General features: G+C 34.9%; 1 protein-coding gene across 1 annotated transcript; it reads right to left on the reverse strand.

Moving 5' to 3' along the window:
- Positions 1-269: 269 nt before the first annotated feature.
- LOC107812814 (polygalacturonase-like) lies at positions 270-2977 on the reverse strand. The gene is made up of 4 exons (XM_016637985.2): positions 2494-2977; positions 1664-1953; positions 842-1070; positions 270-746 (listed from the first exon to the last, which is right to left on the reverse strand). The coding sequence occupies exons 1-4, from the start codon at positions 2944-2946 to the stop codon at positions 525-527; spliced, it is 1194 nt and encodes a 397-aa protein (XP_016493471.1). The 5' UTR covers positions 2947-2977; the 3' UTR covers positions 270-524.
- Between the last annotated feature and the right edge of the window lie 10192 nt (positions 2978-13169).

The raw sequence follows: 13169 nt of genomic DNA on the forward strand, positions 1-13169 counted from the left end.
CTAGTTCTAGGGAGTTGTATTGTGTATTATCATTTTTGGGCTTATACTATCACTTTTTACGTTGTTATTCTAAATTCATTCTTATTATATCATGTTTTGATGATTAAATATTGACTTTCCTAGTTTTGGAGGATAGATATCATCACGATCCCTTTGGTGGAATTTGGGTCGTAACAATCCCAATGAAAATAACGATAGAGGATATGACTATTTTATTTCCTGATGCAAGTACCTGAACAAGTAGTAAAAGTAAAAACTAACAGAACTCATGTGCTTTTCTTAGTAATACTTTGAATTTTGTAAGCAGTATACATCACTGACACATTACCACCAAATTTTACCAACAAAAAGAAAATACCAAAGATAATTTTGATTTTTGAACCTTGTTTACAAATAACTGCCACTTCTGAACTTTCATTCTGTATTAATATAATGTCTACCAGCTTTCCTGTTTATAATTAGCAAATATCAAATCATTATCCAAATGCACGATTTTGCACAGATGTAGACTTAATCTCTATTTTCTAACCTAAGCAACTAGTTTGTTTTTCAGAACCAGAAGCTCTTCCTCCAACATTAACACAAGAAGCTTCAGCTGGTTGATCTCTATAACTAAGATTTACATCTTCTAGTGCTATGCCACTGCATGGATATTTTTTGCTACAATCAAATTTCACTGCAACTTCCGTAGCAGATGTACCGCGTATGTCTTGATACTTTACGTCACTGATTTTCACACCCGAGCCCTAAAAATATTTAAAAGAAAAAAACAGTGTTATTTTTCTAGGAGAAGTCCTCAAAATAAAAAAAAAGGCTGAATATATTTGCTTGTATCACTTACCTGATGAGGGCAATTGTCATTGTTAGGGCAATAATTTTGGTCTATGATGATAGGGTTTTGAACGTTAGCCATAACTATATGCTGGAAGAGAACATTTCTGACAAAGCCATTGCTTGATCTTGCCCATGTTTTTACTCTCAATCCATTTTGTGTTCCACTGAACGTGACTGTTTTAACTGTAACATTTTGAACTCCAGGCTCTTCTAGTACCCAGCCTAAACTCCCAATGCTGCAGTAGTAATTAAAGTTAAAACAAACAAATTAGGTGAGAAAATAAGCCAGTATAAAACATATTTATAGAGCATGAATAGCCTAATTTAGTTGCAATTGACTTTGTTGCTACTCATAGCCTAATTTAGTTGCAATTAAGTTGACTTTGTTGCTACTCACAGCCTAATTTTAGTTGTAATTAAGTTGACTTCTGAAATTTACAGTCTCAAAAATATCATAATATTTCGGTGATTATAAAATTATATATAAAATAAAAAGTTTAAATTTAAATTGTTTCTTAATATAAAAAGGTATCATTCTTTTTAGACGGACTAAAAGGGAAAATCTGTCACATAAAAATAAGATAGAGGAAGTATTTTTTTCGCAGGAAGTAATGAATCAATTAGATCTCTTAGTAGAATGAACTCCTGAAACATACTCAGGAACGTAACACTATAGGAGGTAGTTATGTATTCCATACTGTCCAATGATTAAAGAAAATGCAGAAACTAAATCATTAAGCAAATAAAGTGAAATTATAAAATGTTTGATTCTTTTATGAGACGTAGAAAGTAGTAATAATTGGAAGTAAACTCTTATATTTTTCCAAACCTTATTCCATGGCCAGGGCCACAGGCTATGTTTTCGATCCATAAGTTGGAGGTTCCAGGGCCAATTGAGATACAATCATCTCCAGTTCCAATATGAGAGTTGATAATGGTGACTTTAGACGAATATTGGACGTGAATACCATCGGTGTTGGGACTGTTTCCTGGAGCTGACACCTTTACTCCTTGTAGCTTCACATTATGACAATTATCTACCAATATGTGGAACATTTGGCTGTTTTGCGATGTTAATCCTCTTATATCTATGTTGCTGGAGTTGGAAAAAGTAAGTCCCTGCAGAACAAAAAAAACGATGTGAATGCATAGAGTAAAGTATTTAATCTTTTTATTGTTTGTGGTTAATTTGCACCATATACAGTTTCCATAATAATGAATATATCAGACGATTTATTTCAAGTTAGTTGACATTGCTCAATCCCACTTACCCACGTAAATACTAAATAAACAAACATGTAGTGTTTCATTATTTTTTAATTATATATTTTCATAAATAATACTTCTGATAGATTAAAATTTAAAATGGAATGACGAATACTACTAATTTATTGTTCCTTGAGGCAATTATTCTTGCAAGAGGTTTTGAAAACGAATATCAATGAATTGTGTGTGTGTGTGTGTTGTTGTGGTGACTTGCATCTCTCACAGTTTCCAGAAGAAGAAGACCATTTACTTCAAGTTAGTTGAAACTGCCCAACCCCACTAACGTACCCAAGTAAACGCTAAATAACCAAACTTGTAGAATTGTTTCATCTTTCCTATTGTTTAAAATTTATTTTTAATAGTTTAAAAAGGAATGATGAAACTTAGTCATACCATTATTCCTTGAGGACAATTCTTGGTAGAGTTTTTGCAAGCCCAAAGACTAGCACCTTGTCCATCTAAGGTTCCACCATATATGGAAACTCCAGTGACTCTTTCAAATTTGATCCAATTTTCTTCATTCCGAATGACATTATAATCCGATGGAGCTAATATAGTGCCATCAATATGTAAGGTAATAGCCTTGCTCTTGCATGTTTCACCTAGAAAATATGCACTTTTAAGCAAGTAACTTCCCTTTGGCACGTAAATGGTGGCAGGGCTAGTAGATGCACATGCTGCAGCCCATGCACCCAGAAATGCTTTGGATGAATCGATTTTTCCATTGGATTTTGCTCCATAGTTTTTGACATTATATATTGCATTTGCAGCAATGGAAGAGTTCAAGGTCAAGAATAAGATTGTGAAAAAAAGTGGGAGGTTTTCTAGTAAACTCATTTTGCTCATTATCTTGTTTCTTTAGGTTTTTTTTTTTTTGGGGGGGGGGGGGGGGGTAGAAGTTACAGGGATAATCAAATATTGGAGGGGTGATGAGGAAATGGATAGGTTTTGAGGGGAATTTATAGACTTTGCATTAGACATCAGCGATTCAGGTCATTCTAATTTTTGTACGACGTTCATGTGCAAAGTAATGTGTAATAGAAAAAAAATAAGAAAAAGAAAATTAGGAGAGAAAACTAAGTTAGATATGGATTCTTAATTTAAGACGCTGACGTGAGTTAGGTTTTGGGCAAATAGTAGTTCTTTCAACACATTTGGTCATGTTGAGGAAGACTTTAAGTTCAAAATCCAAGATATATCGCATGAAGAAGTCGTTAACCTATTGTCTCAATGCTTAACGGAAAAGTCAACTACATTAGGAATCTTTAACAGAATGCATATACATCTTTAAATAAGTAGTAATGTATATTTTTTAAATAATGTGAAGTTCAACTATGGATGGGATATATTTTTAACTGTGTTTCTTGAATTTTTCAAAGAACCTTCAAATCATTTTCACATTTTCTATTAATAAGTGGTTTATCCACTTTCTACATTAGGTATTAGAAGCTGGTATCTCCTACTCTAATTACTTACTTAAATTTTTAAAACAAATCCACCTAGTTCGATAAGAACTATGTGATTTCATTTTTTTCTTTGAATTTTTTTTCAACTCTTCTGTTGTCGTCCTCTTTCACTAAGTTGTTAAACTTACTTCTGGACTGGTAACGTGTCAATATCATAAACGATTAACTACAACATTTTAATGATCCGACGGGTCATTTTGAGCTTTAGCATTTCGTTCGACGATTTGAGATATTGAATAGTTTCATATGATGCATTATGAGTTCGGTGTACAATTGGTTTCGATGTTAGGGATTGATTTAGAAGGGTAATTTTCGATTTGGAAGTTTAAAGTTGGAAGAGATCACCAAGATTTGGCTTTTGGGTAAACGATCTTGGAATCGGGATTTGATGGTTTCAATAGGTTGTATAGTGATTTTAAACTTGGAAGTATGTTCAGATTTGAATTTGGATATTCGTAGAAGGTTTTGGCTCTATTTGTCGAAAGTTGGCAATTTGAATAATTAGAGAGTTTATAGATTTTATCGGAAGTTGACTTCAGTGATTTCAGACTCCTATTGTAGTTTTAAGACCTTGGTTAGGTTCATTTAGTTGATTGAAATTTGTGTGTAAAGTTTGGTTGTGATTTGGAGTGTTTAATTATGATTAAGATGAGTTCGACGAAGTTGGAATGTTTGAAAGTAAAGAGAAAAATTTTGATTTTCGATTCTTCCTTTTGATATTATTTGTAGTACTTCGAGCCTTTATAATAGTTTGGATAATGTATTTGGACTTGTTGGTATGATTGGACGGGGTTACATGAGACTCGAGTGTGATTCGGGGTGGTCTCACACCATTTTGGTTGAATTTGGAGTAGCTGGTGTGTTGTAGTGCATCGTGATCGTGGAAAAAGGCTCGTGATCGCGGAGAAGGATATTGGCCATTTGGTATTTGTGCATCGCATTCGCGAGGATGTGATCGTGTTCGACGAGTGTTATAGGAGATAGCTAGCGCGTTCACATAAGTGGCTTCGCGTTCACGCAGTGTTGGAGAAGGCCGGACAACAGCCTTCCGCGTTCGTGTTTGATCCCTCGCATTCGCGTAGTTGAGTGGCCGGTTAGACTTCACGTTCACGCGTTATAGGCTGTGTTCGTGCTGAAGGTGCAGGCGGCAGTTCTGGATTGTGCATCGCGATCGCGTGGGCTTGGCCGCGATCGCATAGTGTATTAGCTGTCAATGATTTAAGTTATCTAATTTCGGGGTTTTGAGCTCATTTTCACTCTTTTGAGTTTTGGAGCTCGGGAAGAGGCGTTTTTGGAGATGGATTTCACGCATATTTTGAGGGAAAGTAATTTCTACCTGATTTTAATTATATATTATGAATCCCCGAATATGAAATTTTGAAGAAAAATTTGAGATTTTGTGTACACCTTAGGAGAGTGTATTTTGGAGATTTGACTATTGATTTGGACCCTATTTTGAAAATATATATATATATATATATATATATATATATATATATATATATATATATATATATATATATATATATTTGGACTCAATAGGTTATGGGTTATCGATTTTTTTAATTGATTTTGAATATCGGGCACGCGGGCTTGGGTTGAGTTTCATTGACGTTTTAGGTATTTTTCAAAGACCGAAGCTTTATGATCTGGGATTGCTTCCTATAGCATTGTGTGACTTTACTAGATGATGTTTGGCTTGGATTTGCGTGATTGGAGGGGTAGAGCGAGGTTTTTACGCGATTTGAGATTGAAGACTAGCCCAGATGAGGTAAGTATCTTGTCTAGGCTTGGATTGAGGGTATTTCTTAGTATGCTATGATTCTTGTTATATGTTAGGGGTAATGCATATGCGAGGTGATGAGCGTATATACATGCACCTTGATTTTTTATTATTTGGGTAGACCTTAGGCTACTATATGCCTTATTTTGCTATCATGCCTCTTTAATATCGTGTTTCCTCCACTTTATGACTACGTGATCTATTATTCATGCTACAAATCATGTTTAGGCTAATTTCTTATCTGATTGAGATATGATAGCGCTATGTTTTCTTTGTTAAGATATTGTCTTAGCCATAGTAAGATTTTTTAGTCATGATATTATATCCGCATGTTATATATTTGTCTCTGTGCACTTTATATATGTTATCTCACATGTTTTTAGTGTCCCTGTATCTAACATGGGTTTTGAGCTAAGTTGTGGCACGTTGGTATATTCTGTGCAGTTTTTTGATTATGATACGATGAGATAGCATATTGAGACCTAAGGATATTGATGATTGATTTTGGGCCATATAGCCATATTGAGTGGATTGATGAGTGATCTTGGGCCATAGAGCCGTATTGATATTGATAATGAGGTGACACTTGCTTGCATCAAAGCCCCCATATTAGGCTGAGTGATATTGATCGTTGACTTTTGATCCGATCAGTGCTTGGGCTAGGATCTACCCCTCCGGAGTCAGTTGATAAACCAGTTACATTAGGGCCTGTGAGTGCAGGCACACGAGATGTGCTTAGTGAGGGACTTATGTCAGGCACTCGTACAATGCTAAGTGTGTGTATTTGTGATGATTCAGGGGCATTCTACCAGGCACCGTGAGAGTTCTGAGAGTATGATTGAAGGATACTTGTGCCATGAACTATGAGTGTGTTGATATTGTGTATACTTGATTTCTAATGTGTGATGTTGTTGATTTTGGCATGTATATTTGATGTGCAGGCATAGAGCTGTGTTTTTTCTCATGCTAATTTGTATTTGATGTCTCCACTTAATGTTTAGAGCTTGAAATCGCAGTTTACTTGATAAATTCATGTTTAGGTGATTTTTGTGAAAAAGTTGATGCCTTTACTATTATACCTGAAAAGCTTGCATATTTCTTCTCTTATTGCGTTATAGTTGAACATGTTATTATTTGAGTTATTTTTCCTTATATGGCATTATTATTACTATTTAGTGTTTCTGACAATATTATATTTTTTTTCCAGACTTTGTATTTGGTACTCCATAGAGCTCATGCACTCGGTGATACCAGATTTTTGGTGGTTTCAGTTGTATTATCATTATGACTTCAATTATTTATGCTATTTAACTATTTGAGACTATTTCTTATCGTTTTTTGAAGTTTATTTTCGTATATATGTTGTTGGCTTTTCTAGCTAGCAGGGTTAGGTGCCCTCACGACTCCAGTGGAATTATGGATCGTGACAAGTTAGTATCAGAGTACTAGGTTCATATAGGTCTCACGAGTCATAAGCATGCCTAGTAGAGTCTTGTAAATCGGTACGGAGATGTATGTTCTTATCTTTGATAGGCTATAGGCTTTTAGGAAATTTCTCTTTTCATGATTCCTTGGCATGCGACTTTATTCTGACATGAAGCCTATATCCTTCGTTTTTTCCTATTCATTTGTATGCGATGTTGAGTACTCGATAAAAATTGGGCACCGACGAGTTGTGATGATGATACTAATGTGGTGCAGGATGTTTTTCTCCTGTGTTATGAGGATAGACTACTATTGTCGCTTTGCGGAGGGGTTGTCGTCTATTGCAGCCCTAGTGTTTGTATGGCCCACGGGTTTGAGGCCTTATACAGTGTATTATGATGATTCAAGCATTGATCTTGACGCGATGTTGGTGCAAAATTGTAGGATGATTGCTTAAGCTTGCAGCAGTAGCAGCCCCATGAGAAGGATTATCCAGTTCATTATTTAGGGTTTGAATTTGTTCTAGGAGAGGAGAGAAATTTTGGCTATAAATGTTCAAGCTTTGGTCTATAGATTTGCAAGATTGGGTATTTCTGAGCTTAGTAGAGTTCTCCCTTGTGTTGTTGCGAAGTCATCCTTGTTTGAGCGCGTTAAGGATCATCAGTATGATGGTTTCCATTTTCTTATCCTCAACACGATGTTGCGAGGTAGTGCTAAAGAGGTGGTCTTTTGTGTGGACGATGTGTTGTGACTTCAGGGTCAGATTTTCCTTTATAGTGTTGATGGTTCGAGGGAGATGATCCTTGCAGAGGTTCGTAATTATGGTATTCTATTCACCCAGCTGATATAGAGATGTATCGTTATTCGAGGCAACAATTGAGGCGGAGGATGAAGAAGGTCATTATTGGGCATGTCTCACGGTGTTTGATTGTCAGCAAGTCGAAAATGAGCATCAGAAACCATGTGGTTTACTTCGTAAGATAGTTATACTAGTATGGAAGTGAGAGCATGTTATTATGGGTTTTGTGGTAGGGATGACATGGACCTCGAGGAGGTTTGATGCTATTTCAGTCATTATGGATAATTGAGGGTATTTCATATAGGTGGTGACTTCTTACATTTTGAGAGTTCGAATTTGATGAGAAAGGTTTGGCTTGTGATACTACGGGATTGTGAATGCTTGATTATCATTTTTGTCTGCAATAATTTCTTGAGTTGGGATGTGTTGGTGGGTTTTCTTGTTGTTCATTGGTGGAATGAAACAGATTTTTGCAGCCTGTGGGAGGTTTTGAGAGGATTAATTGATTACATAATAGTTATGACCCATAGCAGCTCACAGAAAAATGTTGATATGAGATTATATAGGTGGGCTATCTTCTATGAGGAGGTTAGAGGTTGCATGATTTCTTATGAAGTTCCTATGAAGAGTTTTGCCTTCTATCTAGTGAGAGGTTGTGCTATGATATGAGTTAGGTCGCTTGAGGGAGATGGCACGATTTTCACGAGGTGAGTATATATTTGGGCTGATAATTTTGAATGTGTTATGGTTAGTGCTGTTGCACCCTATTTTGCACTAGTCAAAACAAGATTCAACTTGTGCTTTCTCTGTTGTTGATAAAAGAGAGTCGCCACCTAATATTTATAGGTATACTAGGGCACCTATGTAATTACTAAGTCATATTCTTTATTAATTTGCTAACCGGTGAGATTATGGGTAATGGTTCTTGTTCTTCTAATTGAAAAGTGTTAGGCATCCTTTAAAATCTACCTGAGGTAGCTCCATAGGACTTAGGCTAGGTTTGTGATCAATTATTTATACTATGCCTTAATTAACATTAAAGAGTGCGGTTTACTATATACCTAAGGGAGAATAAAAAGAGCGTGAAACCTTTAAAGGGATGTGAATTTATGAAGGAGTCTAAAAATATGTTGGTGGATATAGTTAAAGTGATTTTGAAATATACATGTAGATGATTTGTATTAAAAAAGCGTGTGAAACGAGGTTAAGTTATCAAACATTTGTGTAACTCTAAGAGATGTTTGTAAGAAGGTGATCCTAAGATGTACCTTGGTTTTTACAACTTGAAGAAAAGAGGTCTTTTGAAAATCCATTTGGGGCGATAGTACTTTACCATTTTATGAAAATTCTGATTTGCCTCTTCGAAGATAAAGCTTACGATTCAGATCTGATTTCTTTTTTTTGAAAATGGGGCTGATGTTTTTACTAGTTCTGGGCTTTATAATCTTTTGAGAAAAAGGAAGGTGTGCGAGAACATAGTAATGGTATAAACAAATTATTATTAGCAAAATAAGAATTAATTACTAACTAATTATTTTTAAATCCTATATTGTTTAAGGCTTGCTTAAGTTTTATATGACAATAAACCATAAAATATAATATGTGATCTAATATATGAGTGTTATATACATGTAAGGCAGAATAATAATAAGGCATAACAAAATGCGACAAGGCAGTTAACTAACTAGCGAAGCAGTAGACAAATAATAAAGGAGTTGAGAGAAAGAGGACTGTACTCTGGTAATTGGGCTTCAAGAAGGCAGGTCCAGCAGTAAAGAGATGCGACTACAGCTGATTTTTGACTCTCCAGGAAAATGCAACAAAATTGGGATTGGGCTTGAGTTCCTTAGGAACTCAACATGCCCAAATGGATATATATGTCCAAAAGAAAGGAGAAACTCATTAGATACATATTCCATATGTTCAGCATATTCAACCATGCATGAAATATATAAACAAACGACTAGAACAAGAATATATTAAATATCAATATTTTAACACTACTATGAGAAATCATACTAATATGGTGGTTATACATGGCAAATAATTTACATTGAAAACCTTTCGTTGTCATTAAACACTAAACCCCTAAAGAACCAAAAGTGTCAATGAATTAAGGGCTAAGGAGGGAGTTCTACTCAAGGTCGATGCCCCCTTTGAATCCCTCGACACTTCAAAGTTTCCAAGGGACTCAAGACCCAGGGCAATGCTTGTGCCGGGGAGAGCAGCCCAACCTAGAGTTAAACTCTACTCCCAAATACCCCTAACCACTAACGACTTATTTTTTCCTATGGGTTTAAATGCCAATGAGGCCCTTTCAATGTAAACTAAATGTTATAATATCCCGACCGCAGAAGTACACTTTCCCTTCTAACAGAATAACATAAGAACAAATTATAACTGCATTTCTAATATCACATGAAGGATACACATATTAAAACAAGTCAAATACACATGGGGAGGGGGGGGGGGGTAACACTATAATATACTGTCAAAGGTCTAAGCATTGGAAAAAACACATCCAAAGAGAAGGTAAAGAACACAGAGTTCAGATATGCAACAACACAAGAAATACAGATACTCCTACCCTAGCAAACTAATTATGAGTTGATTAGCTTAGGTCTTGCCACTAACACATGTATGGGTTAATATCACTACTTGGAACCTTTTAAAAGTGTATCAGTAAATGTTCAGACAAAACAATTATAACTAACTACTTTTACAGAAGTTATCAGAGATATTAGAAACATGATCAACACTCTCAATATGACTACAGGTTCACTGATTTGAACATGGAATTCCTAAAGGTACTCAACAGGATCACATTCATAACAGTATTAACCTTAAATAAGCTATTATGTTCAGGTAGTATCAATAAAGCACTTCTCATAAGATTTAAAATTAGATTCAGTTTCAGAATAGCAAAAGAGAGGATTGACTATAACTTTAAAGCAAAAATATGGAATCGTGAAGTCATGAAGACAAACAGGGATACATGCAGTATTCAATCAGATGTACATAGACACTTCAAGTGGGGTTGTGATCTTATACCAACGGGGTGAACCTTACTAATATCAGCAATGTCATAAATGATGGAGGGTTATAGATAAGGGATGGATTATACCAAACAGGTTTAGCATATGTGTATAGCCAAAATAAGCATCTGGATATAAAATAGTCATACTTAGATTAAAAACAATTAACACTTGACTATAACAAGAATGACCAGGTCCTACTTTATGAAATATAGCTTAATGATAACTGAATGTAAGCTTCACAAAGTCAACAGTGGCATAAAAGAGATTGGAGACAAGAAAGTGCTATACCGAATAGGATTTGACTTAAGCATGTAACTGAAAGCTTTATCTAAACATGAGACAACACTGTCAAGCTTGAAGACAGTCATAACTATGTTTGTTCTATGAAAGATAACTTGATAATAACAGAATATAGGCAAAAGGACCACTGAAGTTCATAAGAATTCATCCTAACAACATTGTTTCAAATAGGTATAACCATCAGTTAGACATGAATACAAGATTGTCACAATGATGACTCAAAAGCCATTCCCAGAATTAACAGACATTGATAAAGAGGGAGAGCATTTAAAACACTTAGACTTTATACGCTTCAGTTAAATGGTGGATGATATGAACTTATGAACTTTTCAGGTTTATCTCCGTTAGGATTATCAAATAATAAACTCGACCACAAGACAAACAAAATACAGGGAAACAATATATAAAGGTAGAGATCACAACAGAATCATCAATGAAAGACTATGCATTTTAATGAAACACGAGCAGTCACTCAAGGCACATTGAGGGAAATTAATCATGTAGACTATTTAGATTCCAAAACGAAAGTCACTTGAGGTCACATAACAGCCTGATCAACATTGATTAAAGACTCAGAAATATGACAAGTGATCACAAGTAGACAACACCTTATCATAAACAGAAAATAATATTTCTATACTGGTTATAAGCATCAGAAACGACTATAGTTCATAGAAGACAACAAGCATATACATAATATTCAAATAAGATGATTAGAAGAGAAACGTTAGAGGTATACTGACCTTTTCGAGGGCAGCAGACCAAACAAGGAATTATCTTAGTTGCTTAAGACCCCAAAGCTTTAAGCTCAAAGCAGCGAAAGTACTCAGAAACGGAAAAAAAGAAAATCAGTAAGAAACCCTAGGTTTTTCTTTGAAATCTCGGAATTGCTCTTAGATGGTTGTTCTTTCGTCTAGTTGGTGATTCCAGGTTGTGGTAGATGACGTTAGGTTATTGTAGATGAGAACATTAAAGGCCCTATTTATAGTTCCATTAAGTCTCTAGGGTTTCAACTGATTCAAAATTGTGAGTGTGACGAGCTTAAAACTCACAGTTAAATTATGCTCGCTAGTTAAATATAGCATAGTATAATATCGTATCCACAGGGATTAGATTTAAATAATATTCTTGTAGTTTCTAGCTTGATTATTATCCAAGATGATCAACAATTGAGATTTCTATGATTTCTAACTACAATTAACTAAGTATCTAAATCTATTGACTAATGACAATCGCAACAAAGGTAAGCAAGGAAGTTATCAATGGGAGAAAATATGGGTTGATAGGATGTTGTTTGTATATATGTTATTTTTGTTAGTTTTAGTAGTTAGAGATAGAAAATAATTGAAAAAACCATAAAAATTTAAAATTGTTGATTTTTCCCGACGATGGATATAATTCAACAGGTTTCTTGAGGGATTAAAGTCGAAAGAAAAAAACAAAAAGATTTTCTTTTGTTAGGTAGTGCAATAATTCCCCCTTGATTTTTCTTTGTGTCGCGATTCTTTTTCAAGGATTTTGTTTTAACCGGGTGTAGTTAGTTTTTGTTTTGTAGAGTAGTAGGAAGCCTTGTGGTGTAATTTGAATTGAAAGAAATATCTCTTGACTTTATTATACCTTGAGAGTAGTAAGTGCTTTAGTTGTGACGCTTAGGCTCAATTTTTGACTCTTGTGTAAGTACCTTAAATTGTATGATCTTAACTTTGTTTAACTGCTTTGACTAGAGTATCTTGATGGTCCAATCCTGAGTGAGTTATGTGCCATGTGGGTGTGAGGTTTTGTGTATTCTGTGCATTGCATTTGATATCTAGAACTTGCCCCGTGTATTTGCAAAGCAAAATAGTAGTTTTATTCAGTTTTGGAAGTGATATAGGCATTTCTTTGTTGAGCCAGTTATAAGCTTTTGCCCACCTAATTGTTATGTATCTTAGTTAACCCCGTTGAGCCTCTAATCATGTTTATTTTGCAACCACATTACAAGCCTTACCCATTTGTTTGAATTGACCATCTATTTAAACCATTTACCTCTCGTGAGCACTTGAATTTGTTATGAACTTTGTAAAAGTTGAAGTGTGGGGTGGTTGGTTTAGCTTTTGAGTGGAACTAATGAAATAAGGAGAAAGGTGCAGTATTTTAAAAAAGTAAACACCTCTTGAATTGAAAAAGAAAGAAAAGAATAAGTGTATGATTGTGAAAAATGTTCCTTGATAGTGGTAACTTGATGTAATTGTGCTTAAAAAAGTAGGGAGTTAATGTAT

The sequence above is a fragment of the Nicotiana tabacum genome, chromosome 21 (assembly GCF_000715075.1).
Source record: "Nicotiana tabacum cultivar K326 chromosome 21, ASM71507v2, whole genome shotgun sequence".
Classification (NCBI taxonomy): Eukaryota; Viridiplantae; Streptophyta; class Magnoliopsida; order Solanales; family Solanaceae; genus Nicotiana; species Nicotiana tabacum.

Coding starts and splice junctions, on each gene's coding strand:
- LOC107812814 (XM_016637985.2), bottom strand. CDS start 2,946: ATGAGCAAAATGAGTTTACTAGAAAACCTCCCACTTTTTTTCACAATC. Junction 1,954..2,493: donor ATTGTCCTCAAGGAATAATG/GTATGACTAAGT, acceptor TTTGTTCTGCAG/GGACTTACTTTTTCCAACTC. Junction 1,071..1,663: donor GGCCCTGGCCATGGAATAAG/GTTTGGAAAAAT, acceptor TTACTACTGCAG/CATTGGGAGTTTAGGCTGGG.